Raw genomic sequence first — 26,534 nt, forward strand, 5'->3', positions numbered from 1 at the left:
TGGTTAATTTAGTTTACATTATCTAACCACCTGTTGGTACTCAGAGAGGAATGACACATTAATAGTTGATAGTCAGATGACCCATGAAATTAAAAGTAAATCAAATGAGAATGTGAGGTCTTGGAAAAATGATTAAAAAAAAAGGTTTATAGCTCAACGCTTTAGATTCCAGACTTTGGGTTCCAGAACAGTAGAACTAGAATGAGTGGGAGATGGAGTTAAGAAATAAATAGAATTTAGAGGTCAATAAAATCTGTTTTGTTTCTCCGTGTTTCAAACTGGTTAGAAAAAAATGAAAATTTTTATGTCTGACAACAGGGCGGGCAGTACTTTAGCTAAACATTTCTTTTGCTTTTAAAAAAGAACATCTGTATAGAATTACTGTACATAGGCTTGAAATATAAATTACGTAAAAATCTTTTCCTATTATTATTTTCTTCCAATTTGCCGTTCCTGTATTTGGGAAGCTGAACAAGTATGGAAAGCCAAAAGTGCCACATATGCAATAAAAAAGTGGAAAATGTAATTTTTGTAAATCTGAAAATTTCAGTGTTACTTGAGTTGCATGCATTAATTGAATAAAATTTTTTTTTTTATATCCTAATTAATAAAAATGTTAAATGTCGTTAATTGAAGTTATCAATCAATGAAATACATAATTGCATAGTCATTATGATTTTCTTTCTCTTCTTTATTGCAAAACAAGATATTTCTTGCTTACAGAGAAGGCTGGTCAAAAATATACATTTTTAGGTATGATTTTACCAAACGAGTTTACAGTATTTGTACTGTTAAATACTTATATCAGGTATTGTTGGTGAGCATCTTTATTCCTTCCATGAACTGTTATTATTAAATATATTTTACTATACAACTTTTATGATATAAATAGAAGTTGATGAGATCCCATTTAAAAATTAAAGTTAAAAGTTAAAAAATTCCAGAATAGTTCAAAAGATAATCAAACACTATGGATTTCGATATGGATGTGGGGTAGAAAAAAAGGTTGCAAGCAAACAGGTGTCACTTAATTTCATAAAAAAATGAAAATTATCAATGTCCAGAGACTGGAAAACCGATGGATTAGACATGTCCAATTAACTAAAATGGCTGTGAGTCACTCAACATGGTACTCAATAGGTCCAACTCCCCTTTGTGTTTGTATGCATCCTGAAAACCTTTAACACACTTGTTATGCCATGATAAATGATGATAGCAACGTTGCAGTGTTATATGATGACAATGTTGGAGGCAGCATAATGTTTACCACAGCTTCTCCAGATCCTATTCGGTTTGTCCCATGAGCACAGATTAAACCTCACCCTTCTTTTACCAGCAAAAGAACCTGTGCAAATCAACTAAGTAAATCAACACTTTTTGAATTGTGTGTATTTTGGGGTTTTCTCATTGTTTTAGGTTCTTGTAGCAGCACTCCCTGCAACAGTTCCTGACCAATATTTCTATCTTTATGGCCTGATGCTAGGATTGGTAATAGTTAGAAGGTAACTTGGATAATACTTTAAATAGTTTGCTTGCAGGTATAAAATGAGAGTAAAGAATGGACAAAATGTGTGTGTATAAAGTGGGGTAAGGAAACAACCCAGATACTTAGTCCTGGAGTCACGGATGAGTCTGAAGGCAGGTTTTGGAATAACCTCCCTGCCTCTTTTGCAGGCTTATCTCCCTCTCAGACCCAGCAGCAATCTCAGACACCCAAAGAGGGAGAAGATCCCAATCACCACATAAAGAATAAAAAGCAAAGCAAGAACCCATACAGCTACTTGACATCGTTCCTGCATCGCAGGACGTCTGAGGAGGACCAGACAGGCATCCTAGCCAGCGCAGACTCTGAGGGCCCAAATTATGGAACTCTACGCTGATCTTGTGCTCATCAAGCCATTGGACCCGATTAAACTGGCCCCTCATGGGAAAAAAATACAAAACACCTCAGCCCTTCCTGATCAGCCACAGCGACAAACACAGGTTTCATATAATCCGTATAAGCTGATATGTGTATGAGGAGCAGCAAAGTGAATCCTCCAGGCGCCAGAAGTCTCATCTAATGACAAGAACAGTGGCTTTTTATCTTAGGCATTTCACTTGAACAAATGCTCTGAAAATATATAATGTATATAAATTGTAAAACAAGGGAATTAAGCTTCCTCTTACAGTAATAAAATGTGTTGGTTGAGTATGTCACAACACGTTAAAAAGATTTCTCACTTATCATTGAGGGGTTCATATCTTTAGGTTTTTCAGTGAAACAGTGTACTGTTAAAGCCTGGTGCGTCCTTGTACAGGGACACAAGTCTACCTTTCCTACAATACAAATAGTGTCAGTCTTTAAACACAGGGTTCTTACCACAAAATATACCTCAGAGTAAACGCAGAGTTGCTGTAATTCTTGTGGTATACTGTACGTACTTGACCTTTTTACACTCTAAAGGTACAGATAAAAAGGTTTATAATACTCACTGCTCATTCAAATGGATAATATGGCCTAGCTTAATCTTATTTGGATGCTTTTTATTATTGCAGTTGGTACATTGCATTTACTTTGGGTTTGAGTAGAGACGAGCGGTAGCTCTGTGTCGTTACGCCTATTGTCGGGGCACAGCATAATGACTAAATATTATAGCCTTCATGAGATCTGTTATAAAAATTTTGGGACTTTAATGCTCAGCAGAGGTTGTTCTTGAGCAATGAAACAAAGTGAAGTGTTTGTATGTATCTCATTATTAAGGAATCATTTGTGTAATTGGGCACATCTTAAGGTGCCTTTTTTTGCCTTTTATAGTTTTGTTTTGTTTTTCTCTGACATAAACTGCCTTTTTTTAGTCGCCTTCTTATGTTTGTCACTCTAAGTGAGTTAGAACTCCAATATATGTATTTTATTTTATTTTTTGCCAAGGACACATGAACGAGAGAATGCATATGTCTCATTTAGTTTGTTCTAACAGTATCAACATACTTGTAAAAAAAAATGGGGAGTCAAGAAATCCCAAGCAACTGCACAGTGACGACGGCAAAGTTTTTAGAGCGGAATGTGATTGCTTTATTAAGCTGTAAAACAAGCAATGGGAAATATCCAAACGAATGGCCACCCTGACTGTTTATCTCTTACAACTGTATATTAATTGCTAGCTACTTCTCTATATGTTTGCTAATTTTTTGACACTAACCGATAATGAATGTATGTTTTGCTGTACAGGAAATGAATGTCCCTACGTCACAGTGCATTGAATGACCTGTCATAATGCTTACGTAGTGCAGCTGCGTTTTTGCTGAGATGACCAGTTGGCAAAATATGTCCAAACCCCTGTATTCAATGCCCAAGTCGTTTTCCTGGTGACCACATTTGCTGATGATATTAAGGTGTTCTTTTATTCTTTTCCTGATATTCTTTTCCTTTCTCTATTTTGTTTGATCATTTTGCTAAGGCTAGTCACTTAAGGACACATCAGACTGTGTTTTTGATTTTTTTTATTATTTTACGAAATCAACTTTTTTTTTTGTTTTTTTTTTTGCGCTAAATCTGAGGTTATCCACAAGGGAGAAAGTGGTGATTGCTTAAAAGCGAGTGAAAAAACAATAATTGTTTTCATGTAAGATACAAGGAAATAATCTATATTTGTTATGTACTGTACATGGTGTGTATTGTATTTGTAAAGAAAAACTGAACCATGTTTTACAGGAAGACTTTCTTGTATGGGGACGTATGAATAGAAAAAATGGGACAGATATCCCAAGTCGAAAGTAATTAGATTATATATCAAAGTATTTGCTTACAATACGGCTTTAAGTGGAAGTTAAAAAAAAAAAAAAACATTTTAAGGTGCCTAATTTGTCATACTTTAGCAGACATTATTTTATCTGAGAAGAAAAGTACACTAAATGTTAGTACCGTACAGTGTATTATTGCCATAGCCCGCTGGCTGCACAAGTTGAGTCGTATTTTCTCTGAAGTATTAGTACGTGGATACCCATTTGGGGAACACTTTAGAAGCAGAAATTTGTTGCCCTCTATTATATATCTGAAACAAAGTAATAATGTATTTTGCCCGTTGATGAGCACACGTGCAGACTCACTCCAGTTTTCTTCACCTTCACTTGTCCAAAGCAAATAAACCTGAAGGAAACATTTAGTTTTTTTTTTTATTTGTTTGGTTTCCTAAAAGCAACGGACATGCTGTAGACATGTACAAAACGTGCTGTGGAGGAAATTGTGTTTACATTAGTTTGAAGAAATACAGTGTGTTAGGGCATAGTTGCTTTGAACATTACGACTTGGTGCTATGTTTAACTTTGTGGTGCTGTAGAATAGGGGTCTCAAGATTTATTTCTGTTTCTAGAAGGAACTTTTTTCTCCATCTCCTCTGTGTGTTTGAGCAGCTAAACTAGCTCTGGTAGACATTGTCCAAATCTTAACAGTGTGACTACAGTGATAGACAATACTGGAATAAGTAGACATATAACCTTGATTAATAGACTTGTGACATTCAATGAACTCAAAATGACCTGTTTTCTACAGTGTGTTTTTGCTATGTCTGTCTGTGCTTCCAAGGTACCCTCTCTAAAATATATTTGTGATGATACTGACATTATTAACCCAGCCTAAATGGGAGAAACTTAGCCTGACTTAGATTAGTACTGGTCAGAGGACACAAGGGAGAGAATCTGAGAGCACCTTTGGTTCAGGTCAGGTGGGGGGATCTTTTATACACACTTCCTGTACAGTGCTGTGAAAAAACATCCCTTGCTTTAAGATTTTTTCAATCTTTGTTGTTTTTTTTTTCTTGCTATAGATCATCAAGCACATTTGATATCAAATGTGGTATTGACTGATATCAGTCAAGTATGACCTGATTGACCTGAATGCAAAATTTGTTTGTTAAATGAGGGGAAAAGGTTATCCATAAGTCATGGAACTACAGCATGTGAAAAAGTATTTGCTCCCAACATTGCTGAGAAAAAAGTTGACTGATTTCAACAACATTATATGAACAACTAGGCTTAAATTTACTAGCCATAGCAAGGAATTACTAACTAAATATTTGCATTGCATTACTGCCATACCAGTAGAATAGAGAAACCACAAGTTGGTTAGAAGGACAAAGTGACCTAAAGAGATTTGAGAACAGATGAGAACCAAAGTTAAAGAAATATACCTGTTTTTTAAATATACAAACATAAATACATAGCAGCATGATGGTCTGAGCTGCTTTACAGTCGGACCTCCCATTCTTGATCCAACTGTTAGTTCTTCTCTCTAGCAAAGTATCCTGATTGAGAATTTTAAACTGATACTTCACAACCTTAAAAACCAAACAAGTAAGTCCAAATTGAATGCAAGTGGTCTAGTTTGGATTTAAGTCTTATTAAGATGTGACATAAGCTTATGGAGATCATAACCAGGAATTCAATGTGGCTGAATTGGAACAGTTCTGCAGACAAGAATGAGTCAATATTCGTTCACAGTGATGTGAAGGTCTTACTGTCAGCAAAAATGCTTAATGTCAGGTGTTACCCAGGATGGTGGGCACAACCGGTTATTAGGTTTAGAGACAATTCGTTTTTCATATGGGGTCTGTTTTTTGGATAGCTTTTTTCCTCAATAAATATGATTTTGTAACTCTAACAAGTAAACAAAAAGAGGAAATCTGTAAGAGGGATATGCTATTCCACAGCACTGTAGCTCTATGGTCAACAGCACTTGTTTTTTCAAGCACACTACTACTACTAGAGACGCAAATGTCTCGAATCCACCCATCCGTAACTTTTTTAAATAAAAAAACTATTAGTACTGTACAGTTCAGCCACGAGTAATTTAATTTTGCATTTATTCCCAGTTAGAAAAGCTCATACATCCCCACAGCAGTTTTGTTGGTTTTTTTTAAACAGATGCCGTCTTCCGGGCTTCACAATATTCAGTGGGAACATGTAAAGCGTTTAAGAGGGCTGCTTTGGACGTACTGTTAGCTACGTTTTCTGAACTTTGTTTCTCTTTTTTGTTTTGGGGGTGTTTTCGACTTACGGCTTTTAGTGCATCACTAGCTGCAGATAGGATGATATTTAACAGATTTGATTCTTTTTTTTTTATCGTGTTTATCTTGCATGTAGAGAGAATTACAAAAACGCCTATTTAGCAATCATTCATGGCCATTTGAGCTGATTGGTTATTGGACGGAAGCTAGAAGTATGTAGAATTTTCTATATTCATTTTTTTTATTTTCTTTCTGTTTTACATGTGTACCAGCACTGAGAAGCTAGAATGTATAATTATCGTAGGCTACAATAAGCACTACATTGTTGACTGTTTTAGCGCATACACAAGCAAACCCAGTAGAGTTTAAAAGAAATGAGAACTCCCCATGTTTCTTTTCTCTTTCAATCCATTGAACTCTTTGCTGTATATCACATGTTTACATTCTGTATCATCCATGTTATTATTTGGATCATAATGTCCATATGTAAATATTCAGAGCTAAACGTTTCTCACTTTTTCCTTTTTTTAATGATAACCCTGATTTTTTTTTTTTTTTAAGAAATCTAATTCTATTCTGTCACCGCATCAGGTTTTTCGATGCTTAACTTAACTTTTCTTTGTGAGCAATTAACTCATACTGTATGGTGCTGTACCAAAGCCTTATGTATAATATCTGTTTTAGTTTTTCTTTTATTTGCCACTGCTATCCAGTGACTCGTCTGAAATCATGTCTTGTTCACTATTCATGTTCAACTGCCATGAATTAATTATTTTTTTTCTGTATATTTTCTCTTTGAGTAACTAGAAACCTGAACGAACTAAAATAAAAAAAAGCAAACCCTGGCTTGTTACAAAAACAGGCCTGGATGTACAGCTGCAGTCGCCATCACAAGCCTTTATAGGGGGAAAAATGCACAGGCTCACTCCTGGTGGCTCATCATGACGTAGACATGGGCCTAGCACATGATCTATGCTCTATCTATGGCATGTCTATGAGAATATGAACGCAGTGTTGTATCCCTGTCACCATATCATTTCAAATGCTTAGTCCTATACAAGATTTTCCTCTCAAATTTTTGTATTTTGATATAATAAAAAAAATCAAAAGAGGCATAATTTTTGTTGTGTTTATTTGACTGTGCTCATCTTTTAGCATCAGAACTGGGACAATTTTTCTTATTTCACCAATACATTAAGGACCGTTTGAACCTAAGCTGGACATTTTGTTTGCCTTCACTTTTTTTTAATAAGGTGTGTGTGAGTTAGGTTAACGTTAGGTTGGAGTATGTACTGGTAATGGTTAGTGTTAGGTTTAGGGATATTGACAGGGTTAGGGCATATAGAAAGGGTTAAAAATGGTTCAAGATTAATGGAAGACAATGGGAGTCAACACATGGTCTTCACTGCATATTGCAAGATGAGAATGAGTGCATGTGTCCATTATGATGCTGCAGTTCAAATGCTGGACACAGGGGGGTGAGTGTTGACCAGAAACTGGATAATGATGTGTCATAATCAGGTCAAGTTTTCTACTCTTTTCTTTCCTTTTAAGACAAAATAGAAGTGCAAAAGTACTATATTCATTTTTCCAAAGGAAAAACAAGCACACATAAAAATAAAAAAAACACTTGAAATCTGCTCTTAGACATTTCATAAGGATTTAATTTAGAAAAAAGGAGGATAAATTCAAGGAATGTCTTTGTGTATTTACCCACTTGTTAGGGAATGAGTCCAAAACAGGAATAAAAGCAACCTTAAAGAAAATGGAGCTCCTCCAGAGCAACCTTTGCACTTTGTTTGAATTATTTTAGGCACAATGAAAAGTAAACAAATGAGCAGCCATCTGCATACACCTGAGCAACATATAAAGTTCAGTTAATCCACTGTTCAAACACTAAGCCGCCCTAAGGCAATGATGGCTGGATTAAAATCCTGAATGTTGAACCGTTAAAAGTTAGTGCCTTGTATGCTTATTCTTAAATTTGCTATACATACATAAAACCAAAGGCATTTATTACACTCAACTTAAAAAAAAAAAAAAAAAAAAACATGAAATAAAATGCATTTATCATTAACTTAATTCTCAAATAGATTTTATGGTGTATTTCAGCTTTTATTCAATAGTGAATTCATAATTAGCAATTTAAGATATTACAGAATTGAACAAGAAGTTAATTTAAAGAGTAGGAACAACAGTTCTTGTTGAAAATCCAGCAAGAATAAATAAAATGTGTCCCAGGAAAGTGGACTAAATGTTGCCCAAATGTAGATTAATTACTTACTTGAGTTGTTTGTTTTTCAGTGTTAAAATGATATGAGTTTAGTGTGAACAGCATAGGGAGACTGCACCCTATAGTGATGACTCATTAAGGCCCACCCACAGCTCCACAATTAAAATATTATGTTTTAAGTATTTCTGGATGTAAAGATGTATGTATGAAAACCAGTGTTTCAAAATCTGGCAACGATAACCAGTCTGATTAAATACAGAATACTGAAAGTGAACATTTTGTTCACTAAGTGAAAACAGCCATTCAAACCAAGCTTAGTTTATATAAACATATATTTCCTGAAATAAAAAAAACAAAAAAAAAAAAACATCTGTGATTAACCATATTTGTCAGGAAGTTTCTTTGTAGGCCTCATCAATGACTATGAAAACATTTGGGCACCCCTATTAATCTTAATTATTCTTATTTCTAAATATTTGGGTGTTTGTAACAGCTATTTCAGTTTGATATATCAAAAACTGATGGACACAGTAATATTTCTGTATTGAACTGAGGTTTATTGGACTAACAGAAAATGTGCAGTATGCATTAAAACAAACTTTGACAGGTGCAAAAATATGAGCACCTCAGCAAAAACAAAATTCACTGAACAAATGACAATAAAGTCTGTTTAAGTCTAAGAAAAGAGACATATATATATATATATATATATATATATATATATATATATATATATATATATATATATATATATATATATATATATATATATATATATATATATATATATATATATATATATATATATATATGTGTGTGTATATATATATAAAAAAAAAAAAGGGATGGCCATTCCAGACTAATGTTATTGTTCCTCTGCATGAATGCCTGAGTAGATTTGGAGCAGTGTTTTCGATCATTGTCTTGCTGAAATATCCATCCCCGGCGTAGCTTCAACTTCATAACTGATTCTTGAACATTATTCTCAAGAATCTGCTGATATTAAGTGGAATCCATGCGACCCTCAACTTTAACAAGATCCCCGGTGCCAGCATTTGCAACGCAGCCCCAAAGCATGATGGAACCTCCACCAAATTTTACAGTGGGTTGCAAGGGTTTTTCTTGGAATGCTGAATTTTTATGTTGCCATGCATAACACCTTTTTTTTTAATGACCAAACAACTCAATCAGTCCACAGGACTTTAAAAACCAATGCTCCTTTTTATCCCTATAATAAAATAACTGGTATTTTAATGTTTGCATTAGAGCAAGAACTTTATAAATTAAAAACTGCATGTAAGTGGAAATACATAAGTGGTTAGCGTGCATGATCCATGTATGGAGGCCTTAGTCCTTGATGTGGGCAACCCAGGTTCGAATGTGGCCAGTGGTCCTTTCCCTCTCTCATACTCCCTTTCCTGTAGGCCTACTGTCCATTGAAAAAAAAAACAAGCCACTAATGTCATAAAAACCCCAAAAAATAAAATAAAATAAAGGATGGGTCTATTAAACTTTACCACATGTAAATAAGGGATTCAACCATTTTAGCTGCTAAAAGCTGCTTGGGTAAATGTCCCACCCCTGCCTCCTGTGTTTCACACCTATGGTGTACAGCCCGGTACACATGAGCTCACAAGGTTAACTTTTTTTCCCCCTTTCTTCGTAGTTATACCAGCCCCAGGACTTATTTTCAGTTGTGAACTGTCCTACATTGGCTGGGCAAGCATAGATATAGACAACCATTAACTGAGATTTTACTGCGACCAACTGTGTGTTCATTTTCATCTGCTTGGCAGTGTTGCTCTTCTACTCTAACCCACCTCAGGAGAGCTACAACTGTATCTGCCCTTTTATTTTTCTCTCACATAGAAAGTACCTCCAGATCTGTGCTTTAGTGTTTATATAGTGTGTATTAGCTCCATTGGTCATGGCAGAGGCCCATTCACATTGAGCCTGGTAAAGAAGAGTTTTCATTTCCTCTGCATGCATGCTCAGTAACAGGGTTTGCTGCAAATTCAATTGTGCAATGCAAACTAACTGTCACCCTGCTAAACCAGGAGGACTGAATTCTGCAAGTTAGACACTGACACCATGTCATGCATGGTTTCCTTCCATTGGAGTTTTAACCAATCTATGTTTGACTTCATTTGATTGTGTAAAGTGACTGTAGATGGCCTTTTGTATATTGACGCTATACAAATAAAATTAATGGATTTACATAAAAAAAAAATAGGGAAAAGCATCAAGGGGTAGGACATATTTCGTATTGTGAACATAAGCTGTATTTCTCTTGGTAGATCTGTACATTAAAATAGACAGGCCTACATGATGATTATGGACAAACTGAACACCAGTTTTCACTCCTCTCACTGTTACCGCCCACCCACAGTGGTGGGTTATGTAATTCTTCTACCATTACCTAACACTGCACAACTGCGGTTCCTCGATGCTCGTGGATGTAATGAATCAGCGCCTGCCTGCATACCCCCACGCCTACATCAAATCTGGGTCCCTGGTTTGGGAAAAAAAAAATCATCTAAGAACCCGGGAGGCTTGAACATCCGAGGCGCGGGCACGAATCCCGTTTCAGCAGTGCGCGTTCCCGACACTCACGGAGCGCAGCTTTCTTCCTCTCCCTCTCTCTCTCTGAACACCAGCTACGGAAACGCTCCCCAGCAGCCATAGAGCGATGCCGCACCTGATCCCGGGCTCTCCTTCCAAAAACATCAATCAGATGAGCAGCTGAGCCCTTTTAGTCTGAATGAGGGGCTGCATGGTTCTGCAGTGCGATGCTGACAGCAAGCTTCCTAACCGAGGAGCTGCGCGCTTTGCAGCATAGAAGAGGCGGCGGATAGGAGCAGCGCGCACAGGCACAGGTAGGCTGCTGGAACTAAAACACAGGGGGATCTTATCCAGATGTCCTGGAGTCGTGATGACAAGACACTGCCTATTAGAGCTATCGGCTTTCCCCCCCATAAAATCTATGAAATAATAGAGGTTTATAGTCAGCGTGCTGTGCGAGCCCTGTTGAATTAATGCGCCTTATCCGTCAGGCCCAACAGGTCATAGTACACTACCGGTTAACTTTTCCCATTGTTCATTGGCTGGGGCTTCTAGTTGCTTTATTGCATCAGAGGTTATAAACACAGGCCTGAGTTTAACTGTTTAGTGAGCTGTCTGGTCGGGTATGCTGCAATTCTTCTGCAACAGACCTGCAACAAGTGCAAGCTTTAATACACCCGAACATTTCATGTGATTAAAGTCTAGCTTGGTTACACTGCAATTTACCCTTAATTTGAGTAAGTAAATAATTTGAGTAAGTAAATTTACATTTCTTATTTTAAATATAAATTTTCTTGTTACATTGGCAAAGTGTCTCACTTGCCTCCTCAATTCAAGACTAAATGCACTTATTTTTTTAGAAAAAATGACTTATTTAGATTTTAATTTTTTTGCAGTGTATTCTGTCAGCAATGGCATAACAATTGTGCCCAATTCAGAAGCAAACTCAGACCAGTTAGCTGTTTATATGGGATCATTTGTAATTGACGTTTTATTCATGGATCTGTTTTATAGATGGCCTTTCCACATGGGCAATCATCTAGACTATAGGAGATATAAAAGTGTCACAACGACTAGGTTGACCTTACAATCTAAGATGCAGTGATCGGAATTCTCCTGACCAATGCATATGATGTCACAAAAAAACCCTGACACTGATTTTAAAGGAACAGTCTGGTCATATTCAGAATTTAAACTTCTGAAAGTTCTTTAAATATTGAATTATTACATACTGTTCGATAAATTATAAGTGTTTTTAATTAAGAGTAATTTTCATTTGAATGTGCTTTACTTGAAATATCCATGTTTGTGTCAAAGAACACTACTGCAACCTACCGGTTTGTGACGTCATGGTGAGGTATCGGCTGTTGATCAAGTCCTAGTGTTGTATCTGGTGTTTTTCACAAGCACTATTATCTAAGTCATCTTGAAAACATTCTTCTTCGAAATGTTGGCTACATATTACGTGTTTTTTCTCTGGCCAGAAGTTCGATAGCAAATCCTCCCACTTCAAGTTGACAATCCAACGACGAACTCCTGGATCATGAATCAGAAAGGTGAAATAACAATTTTTTCCCCCCGCTTTTACCCGGTGTATTGCAACATCCAACTGCCATGCACTTGGGCATTGTCAGTTTAACTATAGCTCTTGCAAATTTTAATTCCTCTCAAAATCTAAAATAATTGTTGTTGATTGCAGGTGTGCCTAGTAGCTCCCATTGATTTTGTGGGAAGAATGGCTCTAGGCTTACTGTACCGTGACGTCAATGCTGGAGATGTCAGGAGTGAGGTGTTACTATATTTGGGTGTAAATGGCCGCTCCCAGACTCAGTGATCGCAATGAAAATTATTATTTTCATTTTTTTACTAATAAATTCATTAAATCACAGCAAACATATTAGTTTTAGGTATAGATAATGGTCCATTGATTATTCCTTGCTGACCAGACTTTTCCTTTACCTGATTGTCATGACCTTTTTCTAAGCATTTTCGCTTGTATAACTCCAAAATGTGCTCTAAGCTCCTTCAAACAAGTTTGAAACAAACAAATTAAAGGACTGTAGGAATTTTCTAGTTCATGCATTACTTAAATTTAATCAACTCCAAAAATGAACATCATAATACACGCTATAGGTTGATGGCTTTATTTGGAAGTGCTGGGATGGGTAATTTAAAGGTTGCTAGTTAAATGTAGTGGTGACCAATAGCACATGATATATCCCCTAATCAAATTTAGCGCTGGCTCTGATGAAACTCCCAAGTACTTAAACAGAAGAGTACTAGAGATTTATTTTGGAATAAAGAAAGAAAAGACAAGAAGCTTGTTGACTGAGCCAATAAAGCATAATGTGATTCCTCAATTGGACACAATAATTGAGTAGAGCACTGTCATATGAGCAGATAATTTAGCAAAAGTATTTCTGAAAGCATTCCTTTTTTTCAGAGCCCTTTATACGGAATGAGACAAGGGTTCCTCATACCATTGATAAGGATATTTGTATTTTTTTGACTATATTAGTCATTTCATCCTTTAGATGTAAGAGATCTGAATACAACTATTGTCCAAAATAACCCAAAGAACTTTCCTGTCAAACCTTTTTAGAAGTAATTTCTTGCATTCCATCTATAGTAATTTTTTGTAACACATTGGAAGTAATGGTTAACAACAACTTGGTTGTTGAGTATAAGGCTGAGCAACATTGCATTCTGAAGAACATGATGAGCAGAATTTGATAAAACATTCTGGAATGGGTTTTCATGGATAAGAAGCTGCATCAAATTGTTGCATCAGGCGCAAAACATCAGATGTACTGGTTCAAAGCTTACCCCACTGTTTCTATAGAGTTGTGTAAGGTGTGAAGTTGTTCTTTGGAGAAACAAATCTGTTTTCAGTCTGTCAATCCTTTAGATACTGTTGTTAAAGGTTGTGGTTGATTTTTTTAGGGCTTTAGCTTTGCCCATTCGCTATATTTGAAAAATACTGTTTATGTTGCAGCACAAAAAAAATGTTTAAGACAAGTCCAATTTGGAAATGACCTCTGTTAATGACTCCATAACATCATACAAAGTATCAAAAATGTAAATTGCCATTATTTTCAACCAATATTGTGATAGCGTTTTTATTTAAATTTTGAGCTAGTTAATTTGGGAGAACCTGACTGGCCTGCACAGAGTCCTGAGCTCAAATGCTAGAACATCTTTAAGAAGAATTAAACGATCACCGTGAGCAAGACCATAAATGGTATCTCAGAAGTTTGGTCCCATATTTTCATAAACTAACATCTAAACCTTTTGGTGTCAACTTAATATTAAAGCCCTTTTATTGAGTATAGAATGTCATTAAAGCTCTTGGGTGTATAAAGGCAATGCTGTTGGCGTTATGGTGTAGGGTTTTGTAGTAAACATGGTGTGTTACACACACATCATGTTTACCTGCAACCAAAAGTATAATTGCTTTTTTTATTGTTGACACAGGTGTTGCATCATCTATCCTACCATCAGAGAAATGAACATTAGCTGAAAACAGAGGTGTTGTGTAGTCAAGTCCATCATAGCATTATTTGCCTCCCTTGGAAACAGACAGGTTGCCAGACGTCCACAATCTTCCTCTTTTAAATATTCTGTGATAATGGAATGAAAGGCTGGCAGGTTTTTGTGAACAAGCTGATAGAGAACAATCTGTTATCTGTTTCAAAGTTAGATTAAGGAATCATTTAAGAGAGACATGATTACTTACTCCTTATAGAAAATATTTTACTTTTTTTATTAATACTTTTTCTAAAGTTTTATGGTCAAATTATTTATAAAATAATCATTAGTTCAATTGCTCCCCATAAAACTAGTTATAAGATTGGACACCCTTTATGCACATCGAGGAAATAGAGTAGGCCTATTAAATGTAGGAAATAAAAGGATATAAACAAATAACCGACTTTTGATTAATTGTTTATTAAATGCTTTAATAGATTAAAATTGCTAAATCAGATTAACTGATAAGGTTTTGATAAGTCTCTCAAAATCCACCCAGTCGCTGGCCACCGTTTTTAAAGTGTTTACAACTAACTACTAACAAAACATGAAAATTACATTGGTAAAATTATTACCAATATAGACATGTTAGACATTGTTAGAAAGCTTAGATTTTCCACAATTCAACCACCAAGTTTATTTTATGGACACAGCGAGCACCAAAGCACAGTTAACACAGATATAGCAGCAAGTCAAAATATAAATATGACAGGGAAGCCACAGCAACATATCTCTGAAGGCGTCCAGAAGCTGTTTTATAAATCCAATCTCCAGTTATTTGTACTCCATTGGTCCATAAGGGTTAAATGGGTTTAATGATTTGTGGCCATTAAAATGTTTCAGTGTTATTCTATGGGTGAAATTTGGCACACGCTGGTGACACAGAGAGTTCACAGCTCTGAAACTGTTATACCTATAGAATTTTTTTTGGGAGTTGTGGTTGACATGATGTAGAACAAATGTAATAGAATTAAAAATGCCTATTCTCAAGCATGTCTTTATTGCTGCTGTTCAAAAAAGACCTGTTATTTTGGAGAAGACAAAAAACAACTTTGAGGTATATTTGAACTGGAGCAATTTAGGCTGTTTTTTAATCACACTGTTTTCATATATATTTTCAGAAACAAAAAGATGTCAGCTTACAGTTACTCAGTTATTTGCTCTTCAATTTTGGTATGCAAAATATGGGAGGATTGCTTAAAAATAGGTGGGTGTTTAGACAGATCTGCTTTTAGTGTTTTAGTGTTGTTGCTATTCCATTAGAGTGCTGTTGTTCACCCTTAAATGGACCAGTAGTTGCAAGAGAAAAACAATATCAATGTTTGAGACATGATAGGGTTGAAACATAAATAAGCTTAAGCAGAGTTTAATATGGTAACATTTTACAATGTTTAATACCAATAATTATGGTTGGTTGTGAGGAATTTAGTGTGTTAAAACACTTAAAGGAGCCAAGTTTAATTTTTTTCCAGACCAACCATTACCATTTGGAAGCTCGGGTAAAGGCACAATGAGTCGCTCCAACCAATGATTGTTGGATGACTCTGAAAACAGAGAGCTTTATCAATAACCATTCATTTACTCAACTTTGAAGTATCAAGTAGCCTAAAAGTATTAAAATAAAAATCTAATAGGAAATATTTTATAAATTCAACTATATATTTTAGATATACCAATTATAGCCATAGCCATTTTTTTCAAGTGGAATGGAAATCAGTGCTAAACAATTTTTTTAAACAATCTCCAGTATATCTTTTTTTTTTCACGTAGTGGATGCATCAAAATGTTGGATTTATTTGCTGGTCTAATTTAAATGCTTCTTATTTCATCCCATTTTGTCATTATGTTTTATACCCAGGTGTTTAGCTTTAGTCCTCAAAAATAAACATCTAGTTACTTTGGAGTTTGTTGCCTCTATAAAGTCTTTAGTGCCTTGAAGCAATGCAAGTGGGTACTATCAACAAAAAAAACCTGAATTTGCTAAATTCACAATTAGCCATCAATCTTCAATTTCCTCCTGATAGACCCAAACAGAGAATGGCATCACTCTTGTTATTGTGCAGAAAGTTGGTTTCAGGCTTTCAGTCTGACTGCAGTCAAACACAAGGTGGAGATGCAGAGGAAAAAGCTCTGCAGTTGCTATGGTAACTCATCTTCCATCCATCGTGACTCAATGCTCTTCCAGAGCGACAAGGAGACAAATGAAGCCTCAGAGGAACCTTTGACCAGAAGCTCTGACAGATCATCAGCCAGTCTACCCAAGGCTGTTTGACTGTCACTGCGTTGCAGGTTTCAGGCTGTCTCCATCAGCTCAGCAATTGTTTTACAGTGCTTCATGGCTCATGCCACCTCTCAGAGAGAAAGAGGTAAATTGGTTGGTGGTGAGAGTCAATTTGATCCTCTAATCTTCTGCAATCTGTCAGACTGAGATTATTTCATCTAAAATAGAGAAAATGTAATTGCTTAAATCTCTAAGCAAGTGATCTCCTATGATGGCCAGCGGGCTGTGTGAATAGCAGGCGCACGATGATCCAAACATTTAATCAAAAATCCAGTCTGTCTCTCGGAAAGACAATCCGAACCTTGTAGCGAGCTGCAAATCTGCTCTCTCTTAAACAGGCAAATGATGCACTATAAATAGTGAATAGAAGAAAATCTTTTTGTGTAAGAAACCTATTTTAGGAAGACAACAGTGATTCTCAGAAATGAAACATATAAGTGTTTCTTTAGCCTAATGCAACCTCAGCTAGCGTTTATAAAACAGATCCTACGCAATGATATGCACTAAACGATGATGACGAGGTCAACAGCTTTGCAGTATAAAGCTACATTTAGAAATGCAAGTTATCAATTAATGAGTTAGTCTAAAGTTGATTGATCTGACTGGTTAACTAACGATTAATTGGGTTCTTTTCATAATATTAAAAGGCCAAATTTTAAAACAATATGTTGACTTTTAATCAATGATATGCATTACTATATTATTACATTTATACTGTATATATACTGTATATATACTGTATATATTATATTGTATACTGGCTGCATAAACAAAAAAACTAAAAAATTGATTTCTCACACATTTTACAACTTTGACATAATTTAAAAATATAGCCAAAAAAGTAAATGAACAGATTAAAATCACAGAATATAAGATGAAACAGAATATGTCATAAAACATGTGAAACACCTATACTCTCCCATGAGCAGAGATTTAAAACTGTTATTTAAAAGCAGAGTATGTGACTCTGACAGGCTGTCACGTTGCTTTCCCCTTCATGTCGAGTAGATGGATGGTAACTGATATAGTCTTCTGTATTTTGAGTCGTCCAACAATCATTGGTTGGAGCGTCACATTGTGCCTGTTAGCCGTGCTTCCAAAATAGAGGTAATGGTTGGTTTGGAAGGAATTAAAACAAATATGATTAAAATTAACATTTATTTGCTGAAAACACTCAGTAGCACAGCCTTTCCCTGGTTCAGCTGCCCCCTTGTTTAATTTTTAATGGATGACATGTGACTGACATTCTTGTGAGATCTTTACCCGTTAATATTCACTCACCACCTTGTTTCAAACATGCTGGTTAATGCAAGTCCTACAAACAGCATGTAGGACTGTGCATGCTGGCCTATTTTCCTGCAGAAATACTATGTAGGCCATCAGATACCAGGCGACATCCTTTATGGTTGCTGCTTCAGTCTCCTGAGATCAGAGCTGCGCCTTCCCCATTATCTAGGATAGGTAAAGGGCCTCTTTATGCTTGGATCCAGGAAAGAAAGTTTGATACTTTGTACATGAATGCTGATGGAGAAGCGGTGAAAACAGAGCCACCATTTGATTGAGCAGCTGTGTGTTGTGATGACTTCAAGGTTGCTAAAAGATAAAAAAAGAGGAAAATATGTTGTCTTGACAGTTTTGACATTCTTTTGGTTTCCCCACCCACAATGCTACATAAGTTGGTGGTGTGCATATTAGGATCACTTGAAATCATGTTTCTTCACAGCCTTGCATGTCTGCAGTGTATGCTATTTGTGGCATTTCTACATTGGTCTACCGTTAAGGTTTTCTAGTTAAAAGAAGTGATTACTTTGGTGCTTGTTTTTCATGGCTGTTTTTTGATTTTCTTTCTTATTCCAGACAAAAACCTGCTAGTGTTTTAGCAGGTGCTTTAAACAAGCTTGTCCTCTCTGCTGTGTTTGAGGACAACATGTTCCTGTACTGAAACAGGCTTTCTGTCTAATTTGCTATAATCAGCAATGCCAGGCTTTTTGGTGTGGGTTTTAAAAAATGTTCAGCTTATTAGCAACATACAGCTTTAGTATTGTTCTTATGTTACATTTATTGTGTTTAAAAACTGTATGAGTGTGGAGGAGAAAATTATATATGCTATTCAAAATATACAAATAAAAACCTGAAGACTGTGGATTAGTGCATATACATTCAGCCCCCTTTAACTTAATACCCCCAGTGAAAATCAGTGAAAACCTGTTAGTAATTCTATCTCACTGTGAATATAGCCATTCTTTGAAGTACATATCAAACATGGAGCGGAGTGCTCAGACTATCCCTGAACTCACAATTCCCACTATGATGCATGGTGGTGTCAGTGTTATGCTAGGGGGTGTATTTCTGCTGCAGAAACGGTGAAGCTGACTGAAATTGATTGGGAAAAAAATGTAGGGAAACACAGGATAGGTATAGATGAAACGCCGTAAGAGAGTATAAAAGATATGAAAATGGCCGCAATAAAATTATTACGGTCTATGCTTGTAATGATCCGACGGATTTAAACCTTAATTTGATTGAAGTCGTTTTTGTGCAGGATTTGGCTAAGAAAGGCTTCATACAACTGAACACTTTTAAAGGCTGCTGATTACATGATCTGTTTTCATTGAATGGTTATTTACTAATTTTTGTCAGAGCATCACATCAAATCTGCAAAACCCAAAGGTTTTTGTTTGTAACTTCTCTAAATAAAAAAAATAAAAATAAAAAAGATGAAGCTCAAAGAACACCAAGGCTTTGCTCATAAGGGAGCTATACAGTACATGCAGTGTCCTAGTGACTGTGATATACTTTAAGTTTATGTACTGTAGATTCTGGATGGCTGGTAACTTCATTGCCTATTCTCTGGATTGGATTGAGACAGCGTGAGATGAGTATAAGGTCGAATAAGCTTTGCCAAGCCTTCGTGTCTGCTTGTTAGCATTCTGCTAAAATTAGGAAACTTTTTGGAAGTCCAGTATCCTGGAGCAGATTCTTTGCCGGAGGGGCTGGAACTGCAGCATTGAGCCTAATTAACATACCAGTTAGACCAAACATGTTATGGTTGATCAGCACAACTCTTCAATCTTGATTGTAACCTGTTCCTCAGTAAACTCCATTTCAGTGGTGAGAGCTGTGGGAGGGACATATCCACGTCTGCAAGGCATTGTTTACCGACAAACACCCTCATAGTTTCAGGTGCTCGTTATGGGAAAATTGTGAGAGAGCCAAGTTTGTTTTACCAGGACATTCCCAGTGTTTACTCACCATACAGAGAGAAAGCAGTAGAACTTGATATGGGAATTTAAAGTTCCTGCTTAGTAACAAAAGAATCCTTCTTAAATATTAAGTTAAAAAAAAATCCCATTAGAGGGACTAAAGCCTGAAACTATTTGGGTGTAGGGAAATATTGCACAATTATGAAAAATGGATTTTAAATTAGGAAAACAAAATTAATGCATTTGAGGAAAAATGCATAGAATGAGTCTAACAGGAGTCCCGTCTTCTTTGGCAAATATGTATAAGACTTTCAAATGTTCTATTTTCTTATTTACATTTGCACAATTTCCTGATTTTGCAAACCACTAAATAAGCTATACAGATGAAACATTTTTATCACATTCAAAATAACTTCTAAGATTTGTATTTCATATTTGTAAACCCAGTGATAGCCTGCCAGTGAATTTTAAATCATTTCACATTCATGAAAGGGTTTAATTTTTCTAACCACAAAGTCAATCATATGGAAACATTTTCCAAAATTGATAATATTTATTTATCTTTTTGATCCGATATAGTTTATGTTTTATTTATTTTGGGTTTTCCTTGCCCTCCAGGGTTTTATGGAGCCCCTAAGGTTTAGAAATAGCTTTGTTATCCTTTCCAGACTGATCTTGTTATTTTATTTGTCATTTATTCATACATTTCTGTAGATTTGGGTATGGTGTGTTTCTTTATTGAGATGTTTCAGCCTACTTTGTGTTGTCAGATTTTTCTCAAGTGACCTCTTGATTATAGATCCGACAGTAATTAGCTTAGGCATGGCTAATGAAATTTAACCCAAAACATCAGCATTAAATTCTGATTACTCAAGGAGGTCATTTCTTTTTTCACATAAGCCCAGGTTGCTATGAATACCCTTTGTCCCTTAATGCATTACTGTACGTTAAAACCAATTAGTATGAACAACTTTTTGTTCTTATCTAATTTTTATTGTCTTTGGTGACAATTATATTCAAAAAAGAGAAGAAATCTGTAAGCTGGGAATTACCTTTTCATAGCACAGCAAAAAAAAAGCAATTGAAAACAAGGGTAACAGTGAAATCAGTAAATTTTAATTTTATTAACTGCTGTGAGAAACGTATCCTATCCTTTCCTTGAAGAGAGCAATGATTGGTTTTCAACAGCTATCTGTCAGTTCTAGTAGAAAACAGATGATGATTTTCTTGTGAAATCCATCCTGTGAATTTTACAGCCTGACATGTTTTTTTATCATCAAGACAGACCATGACATTTCAGCATGATGTCATCCCAGATTACAGTCAGGGTGGATCCTAGCCTCGAGTGGGTTAACATCTGGCAGCTTCACAGCTTCGGACCCTCCTACCCACCCACTGTGACTTTCTCTCCTTCTGTCTCCTCCTACTCACGTTTCTCTATAGCGGGCTGTTGCAGCAAGGCAACATCATGGAGGCTGGATGTGTGGTTGCCGCGGTGATTGAGAATGCTGCCTCAGGACCCCAGAGAGAACCAGGAAGTAGTGGCGTCCTTGAGGGGTGAGTTACTATTTTTCCTGGCTTTGTCTGCTTACCTGGATCATAAAAAGTAGTTCAGTTGAATGTGGTTTGTTGGATGCTGCTTAACAGGCACGTGGGAATTTGCATTTGAGATGTGATATTAAAAAACGACCCAGTTATCATAGTGAGATAGAGACAAACTGTTCTTCTTCTTTTTTTTTCTTTTTTTTTAGCTCTGTCAGCTTCAAACCCCACTGTCTTCCTTTTGTTGTACTCATTGAATTTGTTGAGTCCTCTTGGATCCCATAAATGTTGATGTGTGTGTCTGGGTTCCAGGCCATATTTCCAGGTTTGATCCAGCTGAATCAATGTAAGACAGCCAAACTCTCTGCAGTCTTTGTTCCTTATAAAAGTTTTCCCTGAATGGACCTCACCCTGCACTCCTGAACACATTGAGTCACATTTCAAGTGAAGGTTTTGTGAAACACTCCCTGTGGGTGGATTGTCTTCATGGATGACTGAATACATGAGCTTTGAGTGCACATAAAAGAGCCAGTGAATCGAGCACACTGATGTAAAACAGGGTTTCTCTGTAATTGCAGATAGATCCAGCTGACTGGCATATATTTTTGTGTTTATTTTTATTTTTTTTGACATTTTGGATTCAGAAATAACATCTTCAGCATGACATGTTGCTGGTGCAACGTCATGATTTCAGAACAAGCTGCTTGGATAATTTCCTCCTCACTTGCTCCCTCTGGTGGATCAAAATAATAATTATAAAAACTGTGAGCCTTGCCAGTTTTAAACCCCTTCTTTTGCTTCTTCTGCAGTGATTTGTTACCATCTACTGACCTCGAAAAAGATGATGGATTACCTCAAGTTACCAACATTATTCCTCCTGGGGAGAAGCAGCCACAAGAGACATCCACTGCCCTGGTACACTCCTTTACACATATGGCGCTGACTCATATCCCTTGCAATACAATACATAAAACCCAACAGACATGTTGTCCTTCCTCTGTGAATCCGTTTTGGTTTTTCAGCTGGTTCTTCTAATGTCCCCTCAACATGTTAAAAGATTTCAGAGCAAAATTTCTAATTTATTTTCCAATTAGGGTCTAACCACACAAGCAGGCATACATACATACATATTACCACTATTTGTTGTAGTTTGTCATTGAGAATTTAAACAGTTGTTATAACCATCAACAACCTTTTATGGTCATTTTGGATATTTGAAGTATTTTTCTATCCCAGGTTTTTTTAAATCATCTGGCTTTCAATTATAGACCATGAATATTATTTTGGTTGAGGTCAGAACTATTCCAGTAGCTTAAAGTTAACCTTGGATTTTCTACATACTGGTTCTAGTTTGTGTAGCAAATTATTTTCCCAGTGGAATAACAGTATCAAAGTGGGAAATGGGCAAAATATTAAACTTATTGCCCTACTTAGTTATTTATTCAACATGGAGTTGGAGAATTTGAAAAGAATTATCCTTTTTTATCATGTCATATACTAATAGATCAGTATCAGCTGTTAAAGAGACCTTCAGAATGGTTTTTAACTTGAAAAAGCTGCATGCTTGCTGTATGTTTCGCCAAAGAGTTCAAACTTCTTTCAAGGAGCCATTTGACAAGTGTAAAAAAAGAAGCCATCTTTGTCTTCTTCATCAGAAACTTAAATTAAAAGAGGCTCTTATTAAAAAAAAGGGGGGTTTAGATTTTAAACAGGAGTTGGATTCAGAACCTAAAAACTAAAGACTTCATTTAGATTCATGATCTGAGAAATTAATCTTATTAGCAATCTTGATCTCATGGAATCAGGAGTTAAAGCAGGCTGGTATGTTAGCTAGAGACCCATTTTACTGGATAGTAACATTTACAAAATGTTTTCTGTTAATAGTTTATAACAATGTGTTTATGTTGGCTGTAATTACATAAGGAAAACTATGGAATGCCTGTCCATAATTGTAACTACAATTATAAATGTCCAAACCAAGTAAAAGCTAAAAAAGACAAGAAGCTGCTACATTTTCGATATTTTACATGTGAGTTTCTATAGGTTAAACTATTATCCATAAAGTTCCTGTTAATTTGGTGGAATGTCTGAAGCTAAGTGTCTAAAACAAACTGAAAGAGGAAGTGATGTTATCAGGAATTCTGACTGTTTACCTGAAAACAGTTTTGTAGATAACGTAAATGTTTTTGTTTAAATTGAAAAATCCTGATTCATCGATAAATGTAAGACATATCCAACCTATTCAACTTGACTGTCATCTAATGAAGAACAAGGCTATAATTTTTATTTTAAAAACCATTAGATGTATGAGTGTGCTTTCTTTATGTTCCAAAGACATGTGATAAGCAATTTCTTTATCTCTGACCCTGTTAATGGCTTCTGTTTTTGACAGATGAAGAGTGATGACATCACAGAACACCCTGCCGAGCCCCTCCTGTGCTCCTGCGTCAGCACAGCAAGTATGAAGGTCAAGAACATGAAGAAGTAGGTGCTCTCAGTTGCTACTATTAGGGAGTATTTCACTGGCCTGAATATAGCGTTTCTATTCAGGCCAGTGAAACGATGGCCTGTGTTCTAAAGAAAGGTGCCTCTCACACTGATGGGTCAGTGTGAATCTTAAATGCCACCCTCACACATAAACCTGACCTCTCTTCCTCCTTTTCTTTGCTTTGCTTTGCTTCATCACAGTGTCAGCGTGTCTTGAATGTTGATGAGTTGCTGTTCTGTGTGTTCTAGGCTAACGTTCCCAAGAGGTCACTTCCCCAGATTGGCAGAGTGTGCCCATTTCCACTATGAGACTGTTGATTTTGGCAACATTCAGGTGAGCTCTAAAAATACTTGGCAGAGAGTTATTAGCTTCCAGAACGCTGCATATGGAGAATATTTATTGTGCTGAGGGAGAATCAATATCCTTGTTTGGGTTTTCTGGACAATCGTTACAGCAATTTCCCTCATACACTTCACAGGTCATGTAAGAAACATAAAACAGGTAGTTATGCTATGGCATTTCTGGATGACAGATTTAAAGTTGTAGGGAAAACATATTGAAATGTCCAATTATTCTGGCTTAAACATGTATATAAATATACTCTTTATCAGACAATATTATCCCCAAATTTAGTAAATTTCTATATAAAAAAAAAAATCCTATTTTAAAATCTGTCCAAAAAGGACCAAATTTTTTTTTGGTTATCTTATGCAGGCCAGTTAGCTATACGTCAGCCGGAACACCTAAATTCAGCCAATGATATATCAACGGTCATCTGTCCATTAAATTTTTTTGGTCATCTTGATTCATATGTCGCAGCTAATATACGCAACGGTTGAAATAAGAAATAAGAATAATTTACTTTACCATTGAGTTACGTCCCAGTGTTCACGAAAATGGAGGTCTGTGCCTTTAACAGGCATAGAGCTAACAGAACTTGCAGCATTGTGAGGCAAGGGCTCAAACATGTACGGCTGTAAGCCATCTCCACCAAACAAAGCTTCTGCCGACCACTTCCACAACATCTTCGTCCCCACTTTCCTCCACTAAATAAAAAATCTATGACGGACGAGACTCATCCACATCCTCCGACACAAAACTCTCCTCTTGCATGTTTCGCTGTCCATAGCGTTCCGTGACAGTGTCGTTTCTAAGTCACCAATTTAGTGCTACTTGGTCCCAATGGAATTTCCCATTGGGAACCTACTAGCTCTAAGTTGGTAACTGGTTAGCAAGATTCTTCTGAGACACCAGCCACAATCACACTTGTTTGCAAACCTTCCGCCACAACAACGCCACCCTCTTGATAAACGACCAATCACATTCACTTTATTTACTAGTGTAAAGTTCTGCACCACTTGGGAGAATTCGGAAATGCAGCGGTTGGAACGGCCGCTTCCCTACGACTTTTAAAGTACAGCTAGGTGAAATGGGTGATGTCACTGTTAAAGAGGCTTTGTTTACTTCTAGTGTGACTAAGAGATGTGTGTACAGGAATTTACTGGAAGGATTGTATCTTGATGGTTACTGGATACATAGCTCACATTTTGGAACATCTCTAAACTGTTTAGATAACTTATCTACAGACTCTGCTATTGTTAATAAAAAATTTTTTTGTCAACTTTTACCACTGGGTTGCTCAAACTTATGAGTCTGGATTAGAAGACAACATAATCTTATTTCTGGTCCAGAGAATGATCATTTATTGTGGACTAGCAAAAATGAACGACTGCTGTCAGGAACCCCAGTACACTTTAAACATTGGTTTCAGCATACATCATGATTTGCTTTTTGACCATTTAGATCTAGAAGTATGTTTTAATGACTTACTTTAATAAAACACCAGGTGTTGGTTCTTTAAAGCAGGTAATTCTATTCAAGCCAAGTGATAAATATGATAAATCCATCCATCCATCCATCCATCCATCCATCCATCCATCCATCCATCCATCCATCCATCCATCCATCCATCCATCCATCCATCTTGGCTTGACTTGTTCTGGAACTCTAAGTCTGAAAATTACTACAGTAGACGGATGACCTGGATTTTCCCCACCTTTTTACACAATTTGGCAACCCAAAAGTCCACAATGATCAATTAACACGGAGGAGGCACGAAATACACCAATGGCCATAAGTAAACATACAGACCACCATGCTAAAAGTAGTTATTGTTTATGTGCATCAGATAACCATCTGGCAACACAAAACATTAGCTGATGTCAGCCGATTCTATTAAATCAAGCAGTGAAAAAATAAAAGACCACTTTCTCTAATCCAGAGGCACATTTTATTGCTAATATTAGCCCAAATTTTATCTGTGTCCTCATAATAACTTTAATAGCGGACATCAGATCTGTTTGGTTAAATCCTTGAGTGAAAACATGGACTGATTGTATGGGTGAAATGGAAGTTTTGCACATGGCTGATGTCAATGGAACAAGTTTTTGGGAGGAACACGCTGATGCATGCCTATGCATCCATGCTGGTAGAATTAAGATGTTTGAGTTCAGATTTGTGGTCTTTCAACACTGCAGTGAATTACAGGGAGACTGATCCTACCTCAGTGTTTAGAAAGTCCTCCGTAGAATCTCTGACAACATTTCCCCTCCTTTGAACTTCATAAATCAGTTTCTAAAAACACATTACGTATATGAATTCAAATCAGGAGATTTTTTCTGATTGATTTTGTCTTGGGACAATATTTTATGGA

At 36.3% G+C, this 26,534-nt stretch overlaps 2 protein-coding genes across 5 annotated transcripts in view; both read left to right on the forward strand.

The window, feature by feature from the left end:
- The window catches only part of igsf9ba (immunoglobulin superfamily, member 9Ba), a 102,266-nt gene extending 98,758 nt beyond the window's left edge, over positions 1 to 3,508 (forward strand). For all 4 annotated transcript variants that reach the window (XM_038303350.1, XM_038303351.1, XM_038303352.1 and 1 more), the window contains one exon: positions 1,675 to 3,508. In XM_038303350.1, coding sequence (XP_038159278.1) covers positions 1,675 to 1,880 — 206 coding nt within the window. In that variant the 3' untranslated portion in view covers positions 1,881 to 3,508. The remainder of the gene's footprint in view (positions 1 to 1,674) is intronic.
- A 7,170-nt stretch (positions 3,509 to 10,678) lies between these two features.
- Positions 10,679 to 26,534, forward strand: part of arhgap32a (Rho GTPase activating protein 32a) — a 37,285-nt gene continuing 21,429 nt past the window's right edge. The window contains exons 1-5 of the mRNA XM_038303380.1: positions 10,679 to 11,093; positions 21,235 to 21,348; positions 22,143 to 22,248; positions 23,726 to 23,817; positions 24,070 to 24,154. Coding sequence (XP_038159308.1) covers positions 21,260 to 21,348; positions 22,143 to 22,248; positions 23,726 to 23,817; positions 24,070 to 24,154 — 372 coding nt within the window. The 5' untranslated portion in view covers positions 10,679 to 11,093; positions 21,235 to 21,259. The remainder of the gene's footprint in view (positions 11,094 to 21,234; positions 21,349 to 22,142; positions 22,249 to 23,725; positions 23,818 to 24,069; positions 24,155 to 26,534) is intronic.

The sequence above is a fragment of the Cyprinodon tularosa genome, unplaced genomic scaffold (genome assembly GCF_016077235.1).
Source record: "Cyprinodon tularosa strain WSP-4 unplaced genomic scaffold, ASM1607723v1 ctg51, whole genome shotgun sequence".
NCBI classification, from domain to species: Eukaryota; Metazoa; Chordata; class Actinopteri; order Cyprinodontiformes; family Cyprinodontidae; genus Cyprinodon; species Cyprinodon tularosa.